General features: G+C 46.5%; 1 protein-coding gene and 1 long non-coding RNA gene across 2 annotated transcripts; one reads left to right on the top strand and one right to left on the bottom strand.

Moving 5' to 3' along the window:
- Positions 1-1036: 1036 nt before the first annotated feature.
- On the bottom strand, positions 1037-12112 carry LOC140600007 (uncharacterized). The gene is made up of 3 exons (XR_012003163.1): positions 11991-12112; positions 3272-3364; positions 1037-1857 (listed from the first exon to the last, which is right to left on the bottom strand). It is a non-coding gene; the product is annotated as an uncharacterized lncRNA (long non-coding RNA).
- Positions 12113-12306: 194 nt separating this feature from the next.
- CYP1B1 (cytochrome P450 family 1 subfamily B member 1) lies at positions 12307-21600 on the top strand. The gene is made up of 3 exons (XM_026018951.2): positions 12307-13470; positions 13875-14918; positions 17775-21600. Exons 2-3 carry the CDS (start codon positions 13876-13878, stop codon positions 18361-18363), a joined length of 1632 nt encoding a protein of 543 aa, XP_025874736.1. The 5' UTR covers positions 12307-13470; position 13875; the 3' UTR covers positions 18364-21600.
- The last annotated feature ends 1860 nt before the right edge of the window (positions 21601-23460 follow it).

Consider the following 23460-nt stretch of genomic DNA (forward strand, 5'->3'; position numbering starts at 1 on the left):
TTCCAGCCACTGTTTTAAAGGAAAAATTTCTAAGTTCTCCCAAGAACCAGACTGTAAATTATAGAGATTAAATTGTGCAGGGCAGATACCAGGGGTAGGTTCTGCTGCAAGCGGGAGCCAGGAGTTGAATTGTATCTGTCACGGGATCCATGACTGCTTTGACTGCTGGAGTCCTGGCCCTCTGGAGGGAGTCATCTCTCCTGGCAGGATGGGTGGAGAGACTTGGGGTCACCCGGGGCCTTAGCAGCCATAATCCTGCCAGAGAGGTCTATACTCAGTGTAGAGTGGGAGGGAGGGGCTTCTGTAAGCTTCAGACCAGAGGCAACAATTAATGGATCTTTCCTGTTGGGGTATGGATGAGCTTTGCAGCCTGCAGACCTGAGTTCAAATCTTGGCCGCCTCTCTTACAATCTGTGTAACACTGGGCAAGTAGTTCACTGTCTCTGAATCTTAATCACCTTGTGTGGGAAGTAGGCTAAAACTAGCAATACTTTCAGGATGATTAGGAGAGGTAAATAAAATTGTAGGTGTAACCACAGAAAACAGTTCCTGGCACTGGGGAGTAATATTAGCTCCTTTTTTTCATCTGTCCCAACTTGCCTTTGGTGTTAGGCACCCTAAGAGCACAGGGGGCCTAAAGCACAGGCCCCGACATCAGAGAGCAGGATGGTCCCTCCAAGCCGGGCTCTCACAGTGGATGTTTACTCCATGTTGAATTCAATGTTATGTGCAACTGGATTTTTACTTCTCTGCTCTGTCTCAGGTATGGTGCTCAGAGCCCAGGAGTAAAAAAAAAAAAAAAAAAAAACAGAAATGGGGGCTCCCTGTAGTCCAGATTCCTCCGGTGTCCTTGCTGGCAGGAATAAATTTCTATTTTGCCCCATGGAGCCTGGTGCTGGAACCTGAGAGCTCAGGTCTCCATCTCATTCTTACTGCATCAGGAAGTCCTTGATGGGATGAGCACTGGGTGTTACACTATATGTTGGCAAATTGAATTTAAATAAAATATTTATTTATTTTTATTTTAAAAAAGATTTTATTTATTCATGAGACACAGAGAGAGAGAGAGAGAGAGGCGCAGAGACATAGGCAGAGAGAGAAGCAGGCTCCATGCAGGGAGCCCGATGTGGGACTGGATCCTGGGACTCCAGGATCACGTCCTGGGCCAAAGGCAGGTGCTCAACCACTGAGCCACCCAGGCGTCCCTACATAAAATATATTTTTTTAAAAAAATGGGCAGCCCTGGTGCCCATTTTTATATATATTTAAAAAATATATATATATATTTTAAAAAAGAACAAATGTGAAAATGGAAGGTGGGTTTCATATTACTTGAAAAATATAAACTTGTTCACTGTTAAAATTTGCTTCTTTTTCCTAATAAAGAATTATATTCTAAGATATATATATATAAAGAAGTCCTTGAAATAGGGAACAGAGAGCTAGGGGCCTGAGGGCACAGCTAGTGGTAAGTGGCCTCACCCACACCTGAACAAACCAGGGAGGATGCCATGCTTTCAAGGCCCAGAAACTGCCAGGCCCCTCCTTCCTTCTGTATCCAAACCCTTAAAACGAACGGGCCACCAGGGACTGACTCAGTGCAATGGGGAAAGGAAAAAATGGAGATTAGTCACCACCAAAGTACAGACTATTGAATTTAACTTTCCATTTTGGATGGGGGAATATTCTGGACGATTTCCTCCCTGGCATTTAAGAAGGCGTAGCCAAGGGCCACCCCACCCTGCCCTGCCTTGTGGTTCTGGTCGGTGAGATGACCTCAGCCTCTTCAGGGTAGTTGTTAGATGTGCCTGGTGCTGGTGTCTTGGGTCTGGGGCCACCGCATGCTTTCAGCCACACCTGCAAAGGTAAGAAAAGGAGGCTGGAGCCTTGGGGGAGCTGGAGAGCACCGTCTCATTTGTACACATCACTGGGAGGTCTCTTGAGCTCTCTCCCACTTGCACCATGGAGAGTGATGCCTTCTGGACTTTCCTCCGAGGCCTGAGTGTTATCTCAGGGCTCATTACCCGAGGCGCCCAAAGCACTCAGGAAAGCCACAGTGGGACTGGCCCCCAGCTGAGCTCGGAGGACTGAGCCTGGCTCAGCCTTGCCCGGACTCCTTCAGGAACGGGACATCCTTGCACCCGAAGACCTGCCTCTGTACTAGGGTCTGGAGGTGAAGCACATCAGAGGTGAGGGGACACGAGGTGAGTGCTTCACAGCTGCTGCCACCTGCCAGCAGGAGGAAAATGCAGATTGGCTGTCATGCTGAGTCTTTCTGCCAAGAGCACCAGTGGAGTGGTGGTCAGCCTCCTAAGGGCAGCAGCAAAAGGATTTGCACAGAATAATGACAATAGCTGACACTGTCTGGGGCCCAGCTGAGGGTCAGGCCCCATTCTAAGAGCCCAACATGTGGTAGCTCAGTTAGTCCCTACTGCAACTCTGTGAACCAGGTGCTAATCATTTTACCCATTTAACCCAAGCATAGCCTGGCCCTAGGGAAGTCATTTGCAGCAACTGGAGACACACCACCGTGGGTGGGAGAGCCAGATTCAGACCCTGGCTGGCTCTGCACCGGTGCCTCAGAAACATGAGGAGTGGGTGACTCGGGTCACCTTAGGCTTTCAGAAGCCTGCACGTGGGTAAGGGTGTGTGGCCCTGGGAGCCATCACATCGGAGCCAAGAAGCCCATGTTCCTACCCCTGTGAGTTCCAAGTCCTTGCAGATGTCTGACTTTACTGGAAAGGAGTAAGAATTTATATCTGACCAAAACACACACACACACACACACACACACACACACACACACACACAGGCTTAGTAGTAGTCATAGTGGTAGTAAACAACAACAATAGTAGTAATAGTAAGGGCTAACGTATTGACAGCTGGCTCTTTGCCATCAACCACACTAACGGGTTTCCTTACCATATCTCAATTAATCTCCAGGAGTGCCCTCTGAGGTCATGATCATATTACCTCTCTTGCACAGAGGAGGAAATGCAGGCTCAGAAGAGTTAAATAACCTAGCCGAGGTCACTGCTTATAAATAAGAAAGTGGGGCCTCACACCCAAAAGTGCCTGCACAACCACCCCCCCTCACCCCTCCTGGCTGCTGGATCCAAACTCCTAATGATGGCGGTATGCTGGCTTTACTGTTTTTAATCTCCTCAGGAAGATTAGACAAGCCTGGAAGGCATTTGGGCTTGTGCCCAGGAGCCTGTAGAGAATTGTCATCTCAGAAGAGATATCCAGGCACACCGAGGTCATCTCTCACCCTGGCGTCTGTGGTGTCTTCCACAGGGACATGGAGCTCTGGAATGTTCCCTCTTTGACATTTCACCGGCTATAATCTGGGGATTTCCCTCATCTGTCAAGAAAAGGAGACATCCAAACACAAGCACACATATTCTTTAAAATAAGGAAAAGTTCTGAAAGACAAGTAAGATTTTTGTTCTGTTTGTTCTCTTTCTACATTTGCAAAAGCTATATGAAAGCAATCGCTCTTTATAGAAGGAAGATTTTGGCACATACTCCTTGGTATAAAACCCTAGGTTCCTGAGGATGCAGACTGGCGCACCTTTCTGGAAGACAAATGGGGTGTAACAAGACCCCTTACAATGCACATGCCCATAGTTTAAACATCTCTACTGGAGAAACACTTGCAAGCGTATATAGAGTTGTGCAGAAAAATAAGTGTCTCCAGTGGAGTCTATAACAAGTGAGGCACAACACAAATGACCATGTAAGGGTTGGTTATATATAAATTCTCTTATAGTCATTCTTTACAGTAGTTCAGAAGCATGAGGTAGATCTGCACCATTTCTTGTGGTCACCAAGACAACTATTAAGTGGGGGGAAAAAGTCCGAGAACACTAATCTACAATCTCATTTGTATTAATAATACATACATATGTACAAACATATGCACGTACATAGATAGAAGGTACATGGTTCCTATGGTTACATCTGAGAAGGGATGGCAGTCTGGACTTTCCTATTTTTCTGCATATTCTTAGATTCTGATTAAATCATTTGCATCAAGAATCTATTTACCTGCTAATGTGTTTTAAGAATTTATATCTGACTAAAACAGAAAATATACTTTTTATATATATGTGTGTGTGTGTATATATATATATATATATAAATACATATACATGTATATGTATAATAAGTATATATTATATATATCCCCATATGATTTTCCTGCACCCAGTCTCTGGCCCTCAGGGTCAGCAAGAGTTTAACATGGCCTCCATGATTGGAACACTGTCTTAAAGCCCCAAGATGCATTTAATAGGAATTAATACAAATTAATTGTTTGGGGTTTTTTGTTTTTGTTTTTTAAAGACTTTATTTATTTATTCACGAGAGACACAGAGAGAGGCAGAAACATAGGCAGAAGGAGAAGCAGGCTCCCTGCGGGGAGCCTGATGCAGGACTCAATCCCAGGACCGGGGATCAAGATCTGAGCCAAAGGCAGATGTTCAACCACTAAGTCATCCAGGTGCCCCCGATTCTTAGTTTTTTTTTTTTAAATCAATTGCCTAAGGGCAATTAAAGACTCAGAATGGTATCAAGTCTTTTTTTTTTTTTTGTATCAAGTCTTATAACAAAAGAGAGATGAAGACTGGTTGATAACCAGCTTAGTGTGGGCAAAACAGTGGGATGCAGACTTTTAAACCAGTAGAAAAACCTTCGTTTGCATTAAAAGGAACACTGTGAGTCTGATGGGAAGTAACCATCCCTCTGGGCTGGACAGCATGTCATCTCTGGGGGTGTGGTGTTCAGTTGCAGGTATGCACTTAGGCATATTGAAAAATTACATTGTCTAGAAGGCACAGATAAGCTAGAAACAGCTCTAGAAACCAAGCTCTTTGAAGAATGACTTGAGGAACTGGGACATTTCTTGGTTGGTGGAAGGATGGCTCCGTGGCAGCACAATAGCCATCTTCAAGTATGCGAAGGGCTGTTACGTGAAGGGGAAATTAGTCTTGGTTTATGTCTCTCCAAAGGGTAGCTCTAAGTTCAGCAGAAGACAAGAATGTTCACTCCAGATTCCTTTGTAACTTCTCAGAACTTCTCACTTCTAGAGCTTTCTAACTGAAGCAGTCCACAAACAGGACAGGCCACAGCTAAGAAGTGAATGCTTCCATCTATAGGACAGAAAAATCCTGCTGGGGGTTGATGGTCAAAAAGCCAATGTATAATTATCCAGCCCTCACGTTCCCTTTTGGGAATGGGCAGGGGAGGAATAACCTCATAAGTAGCTATTTAACTATCAAATATTTTTTTAAGCCCTGGATGTGACTACAGTTTTTGATCTGAAATTTTGTCCCTTTGTGGAAAGAGAGGAAAACCTGTTAAGGAATACAGATCTAACCCTAGAAACTAAGAGGTTCATGGAGTAAAAGGAGACTGGAATCTGGATCCTCAACCAAGAATGTATCCCAGATCTGGACGCCATACCAGTCACCACACCCATGGCTGGACATTGTGATATAGCTGAACCCAAATGTACACTTTTGTATGTTTGCTGCACTTTACTTGCTCTGCTTTATGCATTTTCTTGGTAACCTGGTAAATATTCATTTTTTAGGAAACTAAAATGAAAAACAATATCCTTCATCTGCCTAGAGATTTTCTCTGCTTGATCAAAGTTAGGACATTTAAGGGGTTCTCTGTTGACCAAAGTGGTGGACAGCACGCTTGGTTCAACTGTTAGAAGGGTGAATTTCAGGAATTGGATGGGTGGTTGTCAAAACTCATGGAATGAATGTACAGAAGCAAGCCTAGACCTTGGCATCCCTTCCCTATCTTTGAATCATCGCTGTCCTGAGTTAGTGATTGTTTCCATCCCGCAAACACAGAGCAGGAGAGTCCTGTTGGGTGGGAGCCTGCATTAATGGATCACCGGGTTATCCATGGATATTTTATTCTTTTTTTCTTTTCTTGGTTGTTCTATCTCCCTGACCCCTTTCCTTACTTTCTTCACTCCTCTTCTCTTTTTTCCTCTGCCCCTAACTCTTTACCGTTCCTGGAAGAGAGAAACCGTGAGCAGAAGGATGTAGAGAAAAGGAGATGGTGGTAGCTCGAGAAGGGAGGTCTTGGAGGGAACACAGGTGCTCTGAGGTGAGGATGGGCCCAAGGAAAGGGGGAAGGAGAGAGAACAGGAAGCAGAAAAGGACATTTGCAGAGCAAGGGAAAGAAAGAAGGCCGAGGAGGAGGAAGGAAATGGAAGGGAGCAGGAAGAGGTGATCCGAGGACTGTGCCATTGGCCACTTCTACACAGCTGTGAAGTGAGTCATGTCTTGGAAATGAGAACACAGTGGGACTAGGGGCACGGGCTGTTTACACAGTATATTCCTTTTATTTTCAAAAGGAATTGAAGGAGATCAAAGACCCAAATACACTTTAGAACATTCAAAAAGCAAGGATGGCAAGGAGGAGAAGGGGGCAAGTCAGATAGGAAGCTGGGGAAAGCCGTCCCAGCTGAACCCAAACTTCTTCCAGCTCTGAACCAGGAGCACCGTGTCAGATGAAGGACATGCCAATCTCAGGTTCTTTTCACTGTCCTTTCTCATAAGAGACTCACAAGAGAAACTGAAGAGACAATGTAAGGTCATAACGTCAGGAAGAGATTTCTTTCTCATGCTCCTATTTTCTATTAGTAACTTTTAAATTTTTTTTTGAGTAGCTTTAATTTTGATACAATTTCAGACTTACAGTCACGTTGTGAGAACATCACAAGGAACTCCCATTTACCCAAATTCTCCATTTATGGACATTTTTTACCATGTTTGCTTTATCATTTTCATATCTCTCTCTCTCTCTCTCTCTCTCTCCCTCCCTTCCTCTCTTTTTTCCTCGAACTATTTGAGAGTATGTTGCAAACACTGATGCCCTTTGACTTCTAAATACACAAGAAAATATTCTGGCGGGAAACTGGAATAATACACTGTAACTTTGTGGCTCTCACTAATACCAGACTATATGGAAAGAGCTTAGTGGGCACTCACCTTGGAAAGAGAGGAGGGCTAAGAGACTGGGTCAATAAAATTAGCAAAATCTTCCAAAGCAACTTCTCCCTATGCTTTACATGCATCAATTGTTATATCAAATTTAAAAAATGGAAGGGGAAATGGCTTTGGTAGGTAACACTCCTGGCTCTATCTGCCTCATCTAAGAGCTCTCAGGACCACTACTATTTAATATAAAGGCAGAGAATCCAGAGGATCACTGCCAGTGTGCACAGTGCTCTGTTAATCCTGCACACTTAAAATGTTAACATCTGTGAAAAGAGAATATGTCTTATTGATCAGTGGCATAACTACAAGTGGTAGCCCCCTGCATTTATATTAATGCATAAAATAACAGTGCAGCCCACAAATGAGAACTTCTTAGAAGAAATAAGAAAGTTTTGTTTTATTTTTTTCAGCTCCGTGCTTCTTACCCTGTGTATTACCAGGGTACCAGGAAGGAAGCAGAAGTAAGTCAGGTAGGGCCAGGGTGTTGGTATTACTTCCTCAGAATCCTCTCAATTCCCAGCATATCATTCGTAGCTTCCTATGGCTCATCCCTCTGCCATTCTCTCAGTCACCTTGGTGTATCTCTTGATTTCTGTTTCCCTTCCCACTAGCATGGGTCTGATAACTAATTCTTGTGCATCCCACATGTCAAAAACTTGCCAAGGACTGTTCCTTCTATTCCACTCTCATCTCAGTGCCTGTTCCTATGTGTGCTTGGAGGGGCTTGGAAGAGCACAGCGTTCAGCCACAAAACTGACATTACGCTGGAAGATTATGTTAGAGGGAAAGCCCATCAGGAAGATGGACTTCCAGCCTGATGACAGAAGTGCTGATGTTCCTGGCTATGGGCTCCAGGTGTAATGCATCTATCTGACTTGCTGATTTAAAATGATGATGAAAGGGGCACCTGGGTGGCTCAGTCGTTTATGTGTCTGACACTTGGTTTCAGCTCAGGTCATGATCTCAGGGTCGTGAGATAGAGTCCCAAGTCAGGCTCCAGGCTAAGCACAGAGTCTGTTTGTCCCTCTGTCTACCCCTCTGCTCCTCCCCTACTTCTCTCAAATAAATAAATAAATACTTAGAAAACTAAAATGATGACCATGACGATAATAAGATATCCTTCAGCCCAAAAGGTAGTGATGGGCAAAAGTGAGATACACGAGGACTGAGGCAGATTTTTTTCTTTGGCTTCCTGACATGTTCTCTCTTCCTCACATCTCTCTTTTCCTCGTATCAGACCTAGACCGTTGGCCACAGGGTGGCCTGATGCTGGCTGGGGACGTCAGAGTCTAGTATCTTGTATAGTGACCCTGGAAGAGAGATATTCTCTTTTTCTTGGGGTGGTTAATTTGAGGCTGCCAATGGCCAGCCTCTCCAGCACACAAGGAAAGTCTCCAGAACAAAACCCAAGCAGAGATCAGCATAACAGAGACTGGGGAGAGCAGCCCCAGATCTTTCCATCCTGTAAGGTACCACATTATCCTTCCCTGCACATGAGCCAGTGCATTCTTGTTCTGCTTAAACAAGCTTAAGCTGGATTTCTGTTCTTTGGAATCAGTACAAAATAAGGTATTTTATTTTATTTTATTATTTTTTTTTTAAAATAAGGTATTTTAAACTTCCACTTTAAACTCTCTCTCTAGCTTAGCTGTTCTTTTGAAAGTTATTTGCATCAAACAATTCAAGTTTGGGATTTGGGAGGGCAAAATTCCCATATACTGTGCTGTTGATTGAAAGGAGATCCCAGGACCTTAAATACTACTGGCTTTGGTGAGAAGTTGTGTTGATAAGTAAAGAACCTGGTGTGGATTCTCACCATAGGGAGAATCTTGAACTGAGCTGGGGTTCCACAGGGCGCACTGGATTTACCCTATGTCTCCATCAAGTACCAGATGGGTCCTCCAACAGAGATCTGTGCCACCAAATCTGAGAGAATCTGAGGTCTGCAAATTCTGAAGAAGTTGTTACCATAGCCAGTTATTTTGGTTTGTCATCATCAATAAGGACCTGTCCTTTTTCATAATATAAGGTTTTAAAGATTATTTATTTCTTCATGAAAGACACAGAGAGAGGCAGAGACATTGGCAGAGGGAGAAGCAGCCTTCCTGCGGGGAGCCTGTTGTGGGACCTGATACCAGGACCCCAAGATCATGACCTGAGCCAAAGGCAGACGCTCAACCACTGAGCTACCCTGGTGCCCCAGAACCTGTCTTTTTAACAGTATGGGCGCAACTGGTTACTCTGCATTTTAAACCATGTCCTAGAACAAGAACTGAGCCCATGGTACCATAGCTTGGAGGATATGCTTAAACTATTAACTATGGCAAGTAGGTATGCATCTACTTTGTCTAAAAACTATACAGTATTATTCAGGAATTATTAACAGGAGGTCTTAGGAACAGCCTTGGGTTATACTTTTGAAAATAGTAATTTACTTGGTTTAAAGGCAACTCCCATTTGCTCTGTTTCTGGTAGAGATACTAGGATAGAGACTTTGAGATATGCTGATAGCTCAGAATTGGCATAAGCCCATGGACAATTCCAGTCTATTAAATTAAAAGCCTACTGAGAGATTGATGGGTGCAGCAATCTTGAACTTAATTAGGCAGGGGTTTTGCTAAAGCTGGACCTTGTAAGGTTATGAAACTCATTTCAAAGGATGTATAGGCCAACACAATTCTGGGAAACCAAAGCTTATTCACCCCGTTGCTCAAAAACAACTTTATCATGGATTGGGGTACTCCATTATAATGTATGAAATCATTTTGGGAGAACCTCTCAAAAAGTATTGAATAGAGACTTTTACAAAAAGTATTTTCTGGGACGCCTGGGTGGCTCAGTGGTTGAACACCTGCCTTGGGCCCAGGGTGGGATCCTGGAGTCCCAGGATCGAGTCCCACCTCAGGCTCCCTGCATGGAGCCTGCTTCTCTCTCTGCCTATGTCTCTGACTCTCTCTCTCTCATAAATAAATAAGTTAAATCTTAAAAAAAAAAAAAAGTATTTTCTTATCAGGTCAGGTATTTTGTTGGTTTCAGGCTCTCACAAAGTCTAATTTTCAGACACCTCTTCATGCATCTTTAAAATTTAACCACTTGGGGCACCTGGGTGGCTCAGTGGTTGAGTGCCTTCCACTCAGGTCCTTATCCCAGAGTCCTGGGATCAAGTCCTGCATCCGGCTCCCCATAGGGAGCCTGCTTCTGTCTCTGCGTCTCTGTCTCTCATGAATAACTAAAATCTTTTTTTCTTTAATTAACCACTTATTTCAAGGTCATAGTCCCCAGGTCTCCCTCATCCAATTTTATTGCAAAAGGTGACCACACGATTTCTGCTTTGTGATCCTCTGAGACCCCACTTCTGTAAACAAAAACAACCATTTGAAAAAATTCTTCCAGCTGATTTTTTTTTTTTTTTGAGGCAGGAAAGATGGCATTTGTGCTTTTTTTAAATCTGAGGATTTGCTTTCACAAGAACTTGTACGACGGATCTGAAATGGGACTCAGATTCTGGATTCACCTCTTGATAGCTGGTAAGAGGTGAGGAGGGGTGAAAACCATCAAACATTTCAGTTACTTCCTTGAAAAGAGGAATCATTTAAAATTATATTGTATTTTTTAATTTTTACTTTTTTAGAGAGGGAGGAAAGAAGGGCAGAGGAAGAGAGAGAGAAAAATCTCAAGCAGACTCCATGCCCAGTGGGGAGCCAGACATGGGGCTACATCTCACAACCCTGAGGTCGTGACCTCAGCCTAAATCAATAAAAAAAAATTTTTTTTTCAGTGACCAAGCACAATTTTCCTTTATTTCCTGTGCATCAGATTCCATTACATATTCTTGACTTGCCTAACAGAACGTGCTGTTGCTTGGCCTCAGTGAAAAATATAGTGTGTTTCTGTGTTTTGCGCATCTCTAATGGCTCATGGTTCTTTTGCTTCCATCGAGGCTTCCCTCAATAATGAATTGGTGTAGTTCTACAGAAAACCTATGTCTGGGTGTCTCCTTGTGGAAAGCTCTGTCCACCTCCCGTGAGAGCCTGCTCCACTTGACGTTTGGGCGGGAGCCTCGGCGACCACGATGCTCCAGCACTTGCCCCAGAAGACTGGTGGACAGAGCCGGGAGAAAGGGACATGTGCCTGGCCAGGCCCTTGGATTCCAGTCGGGCAACTTAATTTTTGTCCATTTAGGAGAGGGCAGGAAGATAAGCTTTAAATTTAAAAGGCTGGAATAAAAATAGAAATCCCCATTCTTCCTTCACTTGACCTGCCTCACTCCAGGGCCGACGCTAATTCACCAGGATGTAGCTGCCATGCTGTGGGTCCACAGCCTCCAGCATCTCACAATCAGAGTCCAGGGAACTCGGAGAGGGTGAGTGGGTCATAGCTGGAGGTGGCCTCCTGCAGTCCTGAGCTCCGCTGTGGACAAGCCTGTGTGGCCAGGCTGCCCTGTTGGGTTCGTCCATTGGGTACTGGCAGGGAGGTGGGTAGTCTGGTTCAGGTAAGCCTCAAGTCTGAGGCTTAATAGACTGAGCCACCCTGAGCCAGGCGCCCCAAGATTACCTAAGATTATATTGTATGACTGTAATTGTATCACTGCAGTGTGTGTGATCTTGGTAAAGTCACATAACCCCTCTGAACACCAGTTTCCATATCTATTAGCTAAGAAACAACTGAACAACAGAGATTCTCAGCACGAGGAAAGCTCAACGCGCAGGACTGTCACGAGGTCAACGCCCAACTTTTACATGGACGCTGGAGGATCCCGGGGGCCTGGAGACACACGTCCCTCCTGGTTAGCTGCCATCCATCCATCCTTCCCTCCCGGGGCTCGCCCTTTCCCCAGCCTTCCCAGAAGACCTTTTTCTCTCCAGGGGCTTGAAAATACTTTGTACCAGCCAGTGAGGAAGGGCGCAGCCCGCGGGGGAAGGCGCCGGCCGAGCACCCCGGCTCCCCATCTCCCGACCCGCCTACCCGCCGCGGAGTCTGGGCGTCCGCCTCGCCGGCCAGCCCGGGTGCGGCCGTGCGTGCGCCGCGGAGGGTGGTGGCGGCTCGCACCCCGCCCTGGGCCGCCGCCGCCGCCGCCCCAGCGTGTCAGGTGCCGTGAGAAGCGCCCAAGGATATGACCAGAGCCGACGACTTTCCAGAAGCCGCGCACGCAAGGCACAGCTCCGCACGCAAGGGGGAGGCGACAGCAGGGGAAACTTTCAACCCCATAAAGTTCAGAGGCGCGAGATCTGCGCGCTGCTCCTCCCCCTCCCCCTCCCCCCTCCCCACGGGGGCATCCGAGCGTGCTCCCTCGGCTGCGAGCCCCCGCCTTAGCCCCAGCGTGGTCCCGGGCTCCGGGCCGCGGGTCCCCGACGCGGGGCGGTGGGCGGCGCCACCTGGGGGCTGCTGAGCGGGAAACCGCGCCCGGCTGCGTCCCGCTGGCGCTGGCCTTTGTGTGCCAAGCGCGGCCGGGGCGCGGGGCCGGGAGCGGCGTCCTCCGGGGACCCTCGGTCTCGCCCACGAGGTGGAAGGAGAACCTGGCGCGCCGTGGGGGGGCCTCATCCGAGGGGCCTGTCTGCAAGGAAGTTACAATAAAACAGCCGGGGATGCTGTGAAGGCAAGCCGCCACCGAGACCCGGCTTCCCGCGTTCCCCAAACTGACAGGTTCCCTCTCCGGGCCCCGGCGCCCGAGGATCCCGAGCGGGTCCATCTCGGGCAACGGAGCTCAGGCACCGAGAGGGGACGGGGGGTGTCAAGCTCCCCGGGAGGGGCGCGCTCCCCCCGACGGGCAGGTTCTGTTCCCAGCGCGCTTCCGGGCAGCAGCGGCTACGATGGGGAGGGACGGATGAGAGTGGTTTTCCGGGAAACGGGAAGTCCGCACTGCCGCTTGCAGCAAAGCCGCCAGCCACCGACCGAGGCCGTCGGGGAGCCTCGCGGCCGCCTCGCGTGACCGCGCTAGCGCCGCGACCCGGGTCGGGTCTGAGCCCCTGGAAGCGTCCCGCAGGCCCCGCCCCCGCAAGCCCCGCCCCCGCCAGGTCCGCCGCCGCCTCCGACGCAGACCTTAAAAGCCAGGCAAGCGGGATGGCGCGTGTTGACTCCGGCGTGACTGCGTGCAGGCGGGCCACGCCCCTGCGACAGCAGCTGTCAGACGCGCGCGGGGCCTGAGGCTGGGAACTGGCTGCGCTCGTCCACCCCGCGTCTCAGTGCGCGCTCTGTGGGGGAACCCCCGCTTTGCCGAGGCCCCAGGTGTAGCGGGGCTCGCGGCAGAGGAGGCCGCCGCCTCGGTCCCCATCCCAATCCCAGCGCCGCTGGCTCGGAGGCTCCAGAGTGGGTGCTCTGGCCCCCAGAGCAGCAGGTGTCCAGGCGAGGCCTCCGATTTCCTGGGGACTTCTGGCCCTCCTCAAAGGCCCCAGCCCTATTACGGAGCCGTCCATCCCGCGCCGCCGGACACCGCGCCACCTCGCAGGTCAGTCTGTCCGCGGAGCCGCCTTCCCGCGGCCTGGCGGGGCGGGGGTGGTAGGCGGTGAGAGGGAACTGCGCGCCTCCGCCTGGATGCCCTCCGGCCTGCCCCGAAGTGCTGGAACCGTTACACAGCTGGGGGTTGAGGTGCGGACGGAGAGTCCGGGTCACGGAGAGGCGGAAGCATGCTCTTTCCCTTCTCCTTTAGGGGATGGGTTTGGGATGGGAAGAAGCGTCCTCCGCTGCTTCCCGGGAGAGCCCGCCCCGCCCCGCCCTGCCCTGCCCTGCCCTGCGCGCGACCTCCTCGCTTGCCGACGGCTCAGCGTAGCCCGACGCCAGGGGTAGGGGCGCGGGGCGCCCGCTCCTTTCCCTGCACACCTGAGGGCCACGCCTTCGCCCCTCTCTCTCCAGCATGGCCACCAGCCTCGGGCCCGACGCTCCCCTGCAGCCGAGCGCGCTGTCCGCCCAGCAGACCACGCTCCTGCTGCTGCTGTCGGTGCTGGCCGCGGTGCACGCGGGCCAGTGGCTGCTGAGGCAGCGGCGGCGGCAGCCGGGGTCCGCGCCGCCCGGCCCGTTCGCGTGGCCGCTGATCGGAAACGCCGCGGCGATGGGCCCCGCGCCGCACCTCTCGTTCGCGCGCCTGGCGCGGCGCTACGGCGACGTGTTCCAGATCCGCCTGGGCAGCTGCCCGGTGGTGGTGCTGAACGGCGAGCGCGCCATCCGCCAGGCGCTGGTGCAGCAGGGCGCCGCCTTCGCCGACCGGCCGCGCTTCGCTTCCTTTCGCGTGGTGTCGGGCGGCCGCAGCCTGGCTTTCGGCCAGTACTCCCCGCGCTGGAAGGTGCAGCGGCGCGCGGCGCACAGCACCATGCGAGCCTTCTGCACGCGCCAGCCGCGCAGCCGCCGCGTCCTCGAGGGCCACGTGCTGGCCGAGACGCGCGAGCTGGTGGCGCTGCTGGCGCGCGGCAGCGCGGGCGGCGCCTTCCTGGACCCGCGGCCGCTGACCGTGGTGGCCGTGGCCAACGTCATGAGCGCCGTGTGCTTCGGCTGCCGCTACAGCCACGATGACGCCGAGTTCCGCGAGCTGCTCAGCCACAACGAGGAGTTCGGGCGCACGGTGGGCGCGGGCAGCTTGGTGGACGTGCTGCCCTGGCTGCAGCGCTTCCCCAACCCCGTGCGCACCGCCTTCCGCGAGTTCGAGCAGCTCAACCGCAACTTCAGCAACTTTGTCCTGCACAAGTTCCTGCGGCACCGCGAAAGCCTGCAGCCCGGGGCCGCCCCCCGGGACATGATGGACGCCTTCATCCTCTCGGCGGGAACCGAGGCGGCGGAGGGCTCGGGCGACGGCGGCGCGCGGTTGGACATGGAGTACGTGCCGGCCACCGTCACCGACATCTTCGGCGCCAGCCAGGACACGCTCTCCATCGCGCTGCAGTGGCTGCTCATCCTGTTCACCAGGTAAGGCCTCGAGGCGGCGCGGGCGGGCCTTCCTTTCCTGCCGGGTAAGGGGGCGGGGGGCGGTGGGATATGCCGAGGTCTCCACGCACGCTCAGAGTCTGCGGTTTCGCGGCGCGAAAGCGGGGCTCGGGAGGGAAGGCGCAGCGCGGGCCGGGAGCGCGCCCCCCGCCCCCCACCCCCCACCCCCCACCCGCCCGCGTCTTTGATCCCGTGGTTCGCTACCTCTCCAAGTGGGGGACAAAGCTATGAGAACCCCCTGAAAGGCACGATCTCTTAAGTGCCCGCAGATCAGCCCCGGATCTCTGCCTCCCTGGTACAGCAGAAGCAAAATTGGCACAGTTCCGAAGAAAGGGTAACGGGAAACACGTTAAGTAAACCCAGCAGCAATCGGCGGGGCCGGCCCTCGGCGCAGACCGGAGCTGCCGGCCGGCCGCGCGTCCGGGCTTTGTTCCCGGGCGCAGGAGCGCTCGGAGGCCGGCCCCGCCGACCGTTACCCGGCGCGGGAGCTTTAGGAGGGCGGCCAGGGACTAGCAGGTTGCGCTGGGCTTAGGGAACCGCCGCGCTAGTCGCGTTAGAAATCCCCGGGGAGAGAGCGGGAGCGGGCGCTTCCTCGGAGCGCGGAGCAGCGCCTCGACAGGCGCACGCGGAACCCGGGCAGCGCGTGCGGGCGGACTCCTCCGGCGCCGAGCCTGGCCCCCCGCGGCGCCCGCCCGGGCCGAGGTCGCAGACCTGGGAAGCTCTGCGCGCAGGGAGCAAGCGGGTTGCTGGGATAGGGTGTTGCCAGACTCAGAAAATGAAAAATAAAACGTACACAGGGCATATTCTTGCTGAAAGATTAACTGTTGTTTACCAGAAATTTAGGTTTAACATAGCAGCCTATTTTTGTCTGGCAACTCTGCTCCAGGAGCAGGTGTCTCACTGTCTTACTTCACTCACGGCAAATGTTGGTTGCCTTGAAAGACCTGAGGTCCTGGTTGTGCCGTTTCTTGGCGCAGAAGGAAGTGGAGGGAGATGCCGAACTTGCTGGCAACCCAGAAATTGGAAGGCAAAGGCTGGTTCTTTTCTTATTAGAATCCTGCAACCTATATATATATATATATATATATATATGTCCTTAGATCCTGTGCGACTACTTTTGTAAGTCGAATTTTTGTGTATTTAAAATTGCTTTTCAGTATTAAGAGCACAGAAACCCATATGGGCAATGAGCAGAAATCAAATAAAAACAAGTCGGTAATAGATCAGGAAAAAGACATCCTAAAATGATATCAATAGGTCCTTTGCATCCTACCATAAACTTATCATCTTCTGAAACTTCATTTTTTTGTTTGTTTGTTTTGTTCCCCCCCCCCCCCCCATCAGAAACTGAATTGGGCAGCAAAAGTAAATAAAACAATTTTGGAGTCACTCTATTCAATATAGCTGATGAATACATTTTTCTTCTTTTTAGTGAAAACGCAGTATGAAGGAAGTTGGCAAATTACACTGCCCATTTTGGTATGCGTTTAAGCAAAATACAACCATGGCCATTCATTTGTGTATTGTCTGTGGCCGCCTTCACAGCACACGGCAGAGCTGAATAGCTGTGACGGAGGGAGGGTTTGGTTGGCAAAACCTAAATTTTTAGTATCTGGCCTTTCATGGAAAAGTTTGCCGACCCCTGAAATACGATGAAGCATACTTCATGAAGTTCATGAAGCAATTTTTTTTAATCACCCATAATTTTATACCATACACGCTTATATTTTTTTCAGAGATGCAATAATTATTTACTTAAAAAAAAACTTAAGACATTTTCATTTAGTGTAATGGACATTCTCCCATCTTTTAAACTTTGTTTTAGTGATTTCTGATGGCCCCCTAGTATTTTTGTCATAATAGCAGCATTACGTATAATCGCTTCTTTTAACATTGTTGATTGCATTTTTAAAATTTCGGTGATTGTTGTAGTTACATATTTTTGTACCTGTTGTTTCCTGCACATACGTTTCTAGGCGTGGATTACTGGGTTTAGAAAGTGGGGGAGAGTTACCCTTCTGCATCTTGCTTTGTACTCAGATTTTGTTTTCCAAAAGGACAATACTGTTTGTATCGCCAACAGTAAAGAAGCATTACATTTTGTACCATAATCTTTCTAACATTGGGAATTTTCTTTTAAATTTAAATTTTGAGGATTTGTAGCTTTATCTATCAGGAGACCATTGTGTGCGAGAGCAGTGTGTATGCTAGAATTTATCCCAGGAGATGAGAGAAGAAAAGGGTCTGCTTTTGGGGCTGCTTTTTTACTTTTCATGGGCCTTGGATGCTTTTGCCTCTTTAGACTGTTTGCCCCTCAGAAAATCTTAATGACATTTTATTACTACATTGGAATAAAGATAAATATGTAAAATTACATATTAAAACATTTTCTTTAACAGTTTTTTTTTTTTGGTGTATTTTCTGATTTTGAATGAAATGAAAACATTTTCATGAGCCCCTGAAAAATTTTGCAGGTCCTTGGCATGTCTGCCGTGCCTCATGGAGAAGCTGGCCTTGTCTGTTAGGAGCTTTTTCAGGCTAGAAAACTTCAGACTGCTTTTGACTTACGATAGGAAAGAGAGCATTACCCATATGAAACTAATTACAGGAAATATAACTGTTGATTTATCCATCCTGTGATTTAGTGAGAAATGAGGAAACTGTTTTGGATTTTTTTTCTTTTTGGGGGGCTGGAAGTACTAACTCATTAATGAAATAATTCATTAATTCGGTATTCATTCAGATAAAGAAAGCAGAACTAAAAGTGCCATGTGCTTTCTAGATGAAAGAAGAATCGATTACCTTTACTTATTTTCTCCTGTGTTAACCACCAAACAGGTATCCACAAGTGCAGGCTCGGGTCCAGGAAGAACTGGATCAAGTCGTGGGTAGAAACCGGCTGCCCTGCCTGGACGACCAGCCCAACCTGCCCTACACCATGGCCTTTCTTTACGAAGGCATGCGTTTCTCCAGCTTTGTGCCCGTCACCATTCCTCATGCCACCACCACCAGTGCCTGTGTCTTGGGCTACCACATTCCCAAGGACACAGTGGTTTTTGTTAACCAGTGGTCCGTGAATCATGACCCAGTGAAGTGGCCTAACCCAGAGGACTTTGATCCAGCCCGGTTCTTGGACAAAGACGGCTTCATTGACAAGGACCTGGCCAGCAGCGTGATGATTTTTTCAGTGGGCAAACGGCGATGCATTGGGGAAGAGCTTTCCAAGATGCAGCTGTTTCTCTTCATTTCCATCCTGGCTCACCAGTGCAATTTCAAGGCCAATCCAGACGAACCCTCAAAAATGGATTTTAATTACGGTCTGACCATTAAACCCAAGTCATTTAGTATCAACGTCACTCTCAGAGAGTCCATGGAGCTCCTTGATAGTGCCGTCCAAAAGTTACAAGCTGAGGAAGACTGCCTGTGAGAAACCAGAAGCATGCTAAAATTTTACAAGTACTCAAGTTTTGGGGGGATAGGGAGTAGAATTTTCTAGCTCCTCTGGGCCACTCTCTCAATTAGCCTCTAAAGTGAGCATGAACCAACTGATCCGCAGGTGATGTGCTTCATGTGTGTGTGCTCAGATGAGCACTGGGCTCCGAAGGAGCTCCTGGAAGAATCAAAGAATGAAAGGATCCAAAGAATTTTTACACAATATCGAGTTCTGATAATAATGTCTTGAGGGAGCATGTACACACACAAATGACCTAATGAGGAAGAGTTTTGATAACCGTGCCTTCGTGTACGGGATCCAGGCTTGATGTTCTGCGTGCTGAAATCTGCTCCAAAGCAAACTGTAGTTAGCCAAGTTTCAGAATATATTGCTGAATATGCAAAGACAAATAATTTCCATGTAAGACATGTGATTGAGGGTAATAAGGGAAAAGGGTAAAGACCAGGAATTCCCCCTTTCTCACCTCTTCAATAAAAAATAGCTTAGTTAGGCTGTAGTTATCTATGGATGGATTTATCTTTTTGCCTACTGATACGCTTTCTTTCTTGGGGGGTAAGTCCTAAAGTCATTTACTCACAAAGAAATTAATGGTGGTTGATTCACTGATTATAGTAGCTGTTCCAGTGATGTATTCTGAATTTTAAAAGTATAAGTTGTTAAATTGTAAAAAAATTCCAAGCCAAAGTCATATCTCTGTTGTTGCCAAAGTAGTTTCAATGATGAGCAAAAAAAAAAAAAAAAGAAAAAGAAAAAAAAGATTTAGCAGCCTAGCTAAGCTTTATCTTATATGATTATAATGCACTGATTTCAGTAAGTCTTATAGATTAAAAAAGTCACCAAATACTATTCAATGTATTTACATATATAATTATCCATAAGCAGTATGTATATTAGTTATTGTATTATTAAATAGTATTAATTATTTTGGTTAAGAAAAATTTGAATAAGATATGTCTTTCCAAAAGAAAGACCAATCAAAAAGTACAATTCAACCAGTTTGGGCTCAAATATGTGAAATGAGCCTATTTTGACATCATGGAAACCAAGATGAAGCAAAATCCATTCTCTCATCTGCAACTTGAATGAGAACTGAAAACTCTCAAAATTGGATCTGTAAGATGTATTCCTTATTACTTTACAACATATTTTCTAAAATGATATTCATAATCTAGAATCTTTTTATGAAATCAATGTAGTTACTATAATTCCAACCTCTTGGCATGCTTACATTTTAATTTTAAAACCATTCTGATTGTTGAGTTCCAGTTGAAGTTACTGGAAATCTGACCATTAGCCTGTGCAAAGCAGAGAAATTTAACCTGTGTCTGCTTGATGAATAGTGAAAAATGCAATGAATTATCCGGGTGTTCTCTTTATTAGAGAACCAGGGGGGAGGTGGATTCCCATCATAAAAGGCCTAGTTTCTCTTTTAAGTTTTTTAAAAATAGCATTCATGTCTGTGTTTTGGAAAGTCAGAATCAGAAGGTCCTGTTGGGAGACTGTTTTGAAGATTGCATCACATTCCAGTGGAGCTGATCAGATCAGGTGTGCTGCTCAGGATGGCCGGCCCGGGAGCAGTCACTTTGGTAACTGTGAAAACATAAAGCCTGAAGGAAATACGTATGTTCCATTTATGTAAAGAGCCTGAAAATCTTAAAAACAAAAAACAAAAACAACACCACATATAGGAAGATTGCAAAAGTTCAAAGTGAAGGTTGGAGCTTTAACTTTCATTGCATGTGAACTTGCAGAGGAAGGTATACCGTATCCTGAAAGCTTACTGCTTCTTACATTCTATTAAGCTTTTGGAATCTTTTAATTAACATTATAAAGAGAGGAATGTCTGACGTATGTGTGTTGGGGTGGTGAGAAAAAAAAGCAAAAAAAAAGAAAAGGAAGAAATATGGTTAAGCCTTTCTCCACTCATTCCAAATTAATTCATCTGAAGCACAAAATTTGAAGTATGAACACTTAGAAAAAAGATGATTTGTAGGCCGATGTTAAATCCCAAGTAGACTTTAAAAAAAACAGATCTATTTTGTAATTTGAAATTCTTTTATTAATAAAAATTTCATATAATTTTAATCAATAAAATCTCATAGCTCTGCCTCTTGAGTATGGAGAACTGTGCCAGTATTTTTAAAGGCACTAAATCCACCTGTAGAAATCAGGCTTACTCCAATACCTTAAAATTTTTTTGTCACCAGCCATTCCAAAACATGACTACCCCCCACCCCTAAGCAGGGCTGAAATCGTGATTGTTGGCTGCCCTAGCCCACTTACTCTGAGACATATGTGGTACCAAGAGTAATCATGTACCAATCTGGATGCCTCATTAAGTCAACCAAGTCCAGATGTGCTCTAATCTGTGCGAATGTGGGCTCAGTTTGCTTGGCACTTCTAGCAATGGAAAAGCTGTACTTTATAGGAGGAAGTAAGGTGGGCTCTTGGAGGTCACCTAGCTTATTTAATACAACTATTTTATGTTTTATAATCTAGTTAAAGGAAGGATAGCAAAACCAAAAACAAATTAAAATAACCAAACTTGGAGGCCACAATAATCAGGCTACTGGTATAATCAGAAAACCTTATTTCTTCCAGAGAAAGAAGGTATTTGCTGGTCACTATTGTAGTCAGAATATCTACTCCAGATTATTGTTAATAGTTCAAGTATATCATTTATTAAATACTTCCTTTATGTATTGAAGCTTTGACTTTGCAAGAAGATTGCTTTTTTTCCAAACAAAAAGATGTCTCAGGTTTGTTTTGTGGGTTATCTGAAAGCTTTTTTTTTTTTTCTTTTTTTCCTCTGAAAGCTTTCATGTCTCAGAACTTAGCCTTCACCTGTGAAATGCTATTACGGCCTTAATATGTCCTTATTAGATCTATATTAGATCAAATAGTTGCATAGCATTTATATTAATTTTATATTTTTTTAGCTATGACACACTGTGTGATACTCTGGTAGATGCTTATAGCTCAATGATAATTTTTTATTTAATCTTTTCTTATTTTTGTATTTTATCATGTGTGCTTTTAATATGTACAGAACAACTATAATACATAGTTGTAACTGAAATACATTTCAGAGGCACAGCGTTAACATGTACCTTTTACTGTTTGATATACCAGATTAAAAACATTTTGTATCTGTAATTACCTGTAACCGGACACCTTTACCAAGATAATAAAAATCACTCTTATAATCTTGTTATGGAATTTTACTTTATGTTGTAGCAAGTATGCTATATCTTTTTCTACATGCATCCATTCATTAATGTATCCATTCTTTTCAACTACCACTTATAAGTGCTTAAATTAAAATGTTGCATTATAAACATTTTATTTGGCCATTTGACATTTTAGGCTGCTTGCTCTTTTTAAAAAATAGGCTTTCAGCATTCAGTTTTCTACCAAATTCCTAGTCTCTATATTTTTTAGTTTATGAGAACCAACACAGAAGTTAAATTTCAGTGGCAAACATCTAGAAAAGTGGGAGTTAATTTTTAATTTTTAAAAATAGACCAGATTGAGATTTTAAAGACTCTGATCTTTTATTACTGCTTCATCCAAAAAAATGCAGAACACATATTTGCCCCTCAGCAGCACATCAGTCCTTTCTGTTAGTATTTCATTCATTAATTTTTTTTTCTTTTGTCATGAAAACTTCTGTTTATGTGTGTGTGTGTGTGTGTGTGTGTGTGTGGTGGTTTTGTTGTTATTCTTTTTTTGAAAGCTTTTGTTTTCAGTTTGGTTGCTATACATTCATTCATTCGTGTTTAAGGTACGTGTGCTTTAATTAATAAATGCAATTCATGTCCAATAAAAGAAAAGAGGAGAGCATTCTGTCCTGTAGTATGTGGAAATATTTTCTGCTGACCTTTTTACTGGGTAAAAGATGCGACTTCACAGAGCCTCTGCTATGATTCTCCAGGCTCTCACTGCCCCACCTGCACAGATGGCAGGGTGTACGGTGCCAAGGGTTCTTATTGCTTCCAGACCTAAGCTCCCATTACTGTGAAAACAGGAAAAGAAATCATGAAGTACAATTGCACACAGTGTCATTGATACTTCGGCTTGACAACATCACTTCAGCAACTAAAAGGTATGGCTATAAATTGGCTTAAGAGAATACTCACTTGTTTTCCAAATCTGCTAACATAAGATCTTCATAATGGCCGTAAAATTTTAGGATGAGTGAAATAAATTTTCCATAGGAGAAATTTTAACAAAATTATGATTAAGGTCAGGCATTTGCAAAAAACGTCAAGCAGAGTTGAATTCTACACAATCAATCCACTAAAATAGAAGGCGGGAGTGCAGGGCAGAAAATGACTGTAGCTTTACAAAGAAGACAGCCATGATTGCTGCAAACGCATAGGGGTTATTTCTGTAACCTCAAAGCCAGTCCATTTTTCTGCAGCTATTAACACCCCCCTTATTTTACCTCAGTGACTCACATGCTCTCTGCTTTCCAGTTCTGACCTTCTAGCTCTAATTCTTAGAGAAGGGAAGAAAGAGAAAAGAATACATTCAGAAGCAATTATTTTTAATGGGAAAGACTGGAGAAAATCCAGTTTAAATAGCTATGGGCAAGCTATAGGCAAACAACAGCTTATGCCTGTAGCTCCTAATCCACTTACAATACAAGCTGTGTGGTCTCCACTGACACTTCCCAACATGTGTCAGGTATGGGGGGAAGAAATGCAACTAATATGTTGAGCACTTCTTAGGTTTGAATCACCACGCTAAGCAGAATCGCACCGCAATTCTGTGCAGGAGGCAGTAATGTAATATATAACATGTCACAGTTAGACGTGGCAGGGTCTGGATGCTCCCAGAGATGAACTGACTCCAAAGCCCATTGTCCTCATGCTGTAGTGTCACCTTCCGACCTGGCTGTGTTTGGGTGGATAGTCTAGTCTGTCTATTTTCAATCCCCATGATCCTTGGGTTTCACAGCAATGCATTTCCTTTGTCTAGGGCACATTCCACACTATAATCAGGGTGTAACTGACATTGTGAAGTGCCAGAAAGACTCACAACATTCCTCTTTCCTGAGGAAAGCGT

This window comes from Vulpes vulpes, chromosome 8 (genome assembly GCF_048418805.1).
Source record: "Vulpes vulpes isolate BD-2025 chromosome 8, VulVul3, whole genome shotgun sequence".
NCBI classification, from domain to species: domain Eukaryota; kingdom Metazoa; phylum Chordata; class Mammalia; order Carnivora; family Canidae; genus Vulpes; species Vulpes vulpes.

What these genes read in the sequence shown, in the direction of transcription:
- CYP1B1 (XM_026018951.2), top strand. Translation starts at nt 13,876, where the DNA reads ATGGCCACCAGCCTCGGGCCCGACGCTCCCCTGCAGCCGAGCGCGCTG. An exon ending in CTGCTCATCCTGTTCACCAG is followed by an intron (nt 14,919 to 17,774) that starts GTAAGGCCTCGA and finishes ACCACCAAACAG; the next exon opens with GTATCCACAAGTGCAGGCTC.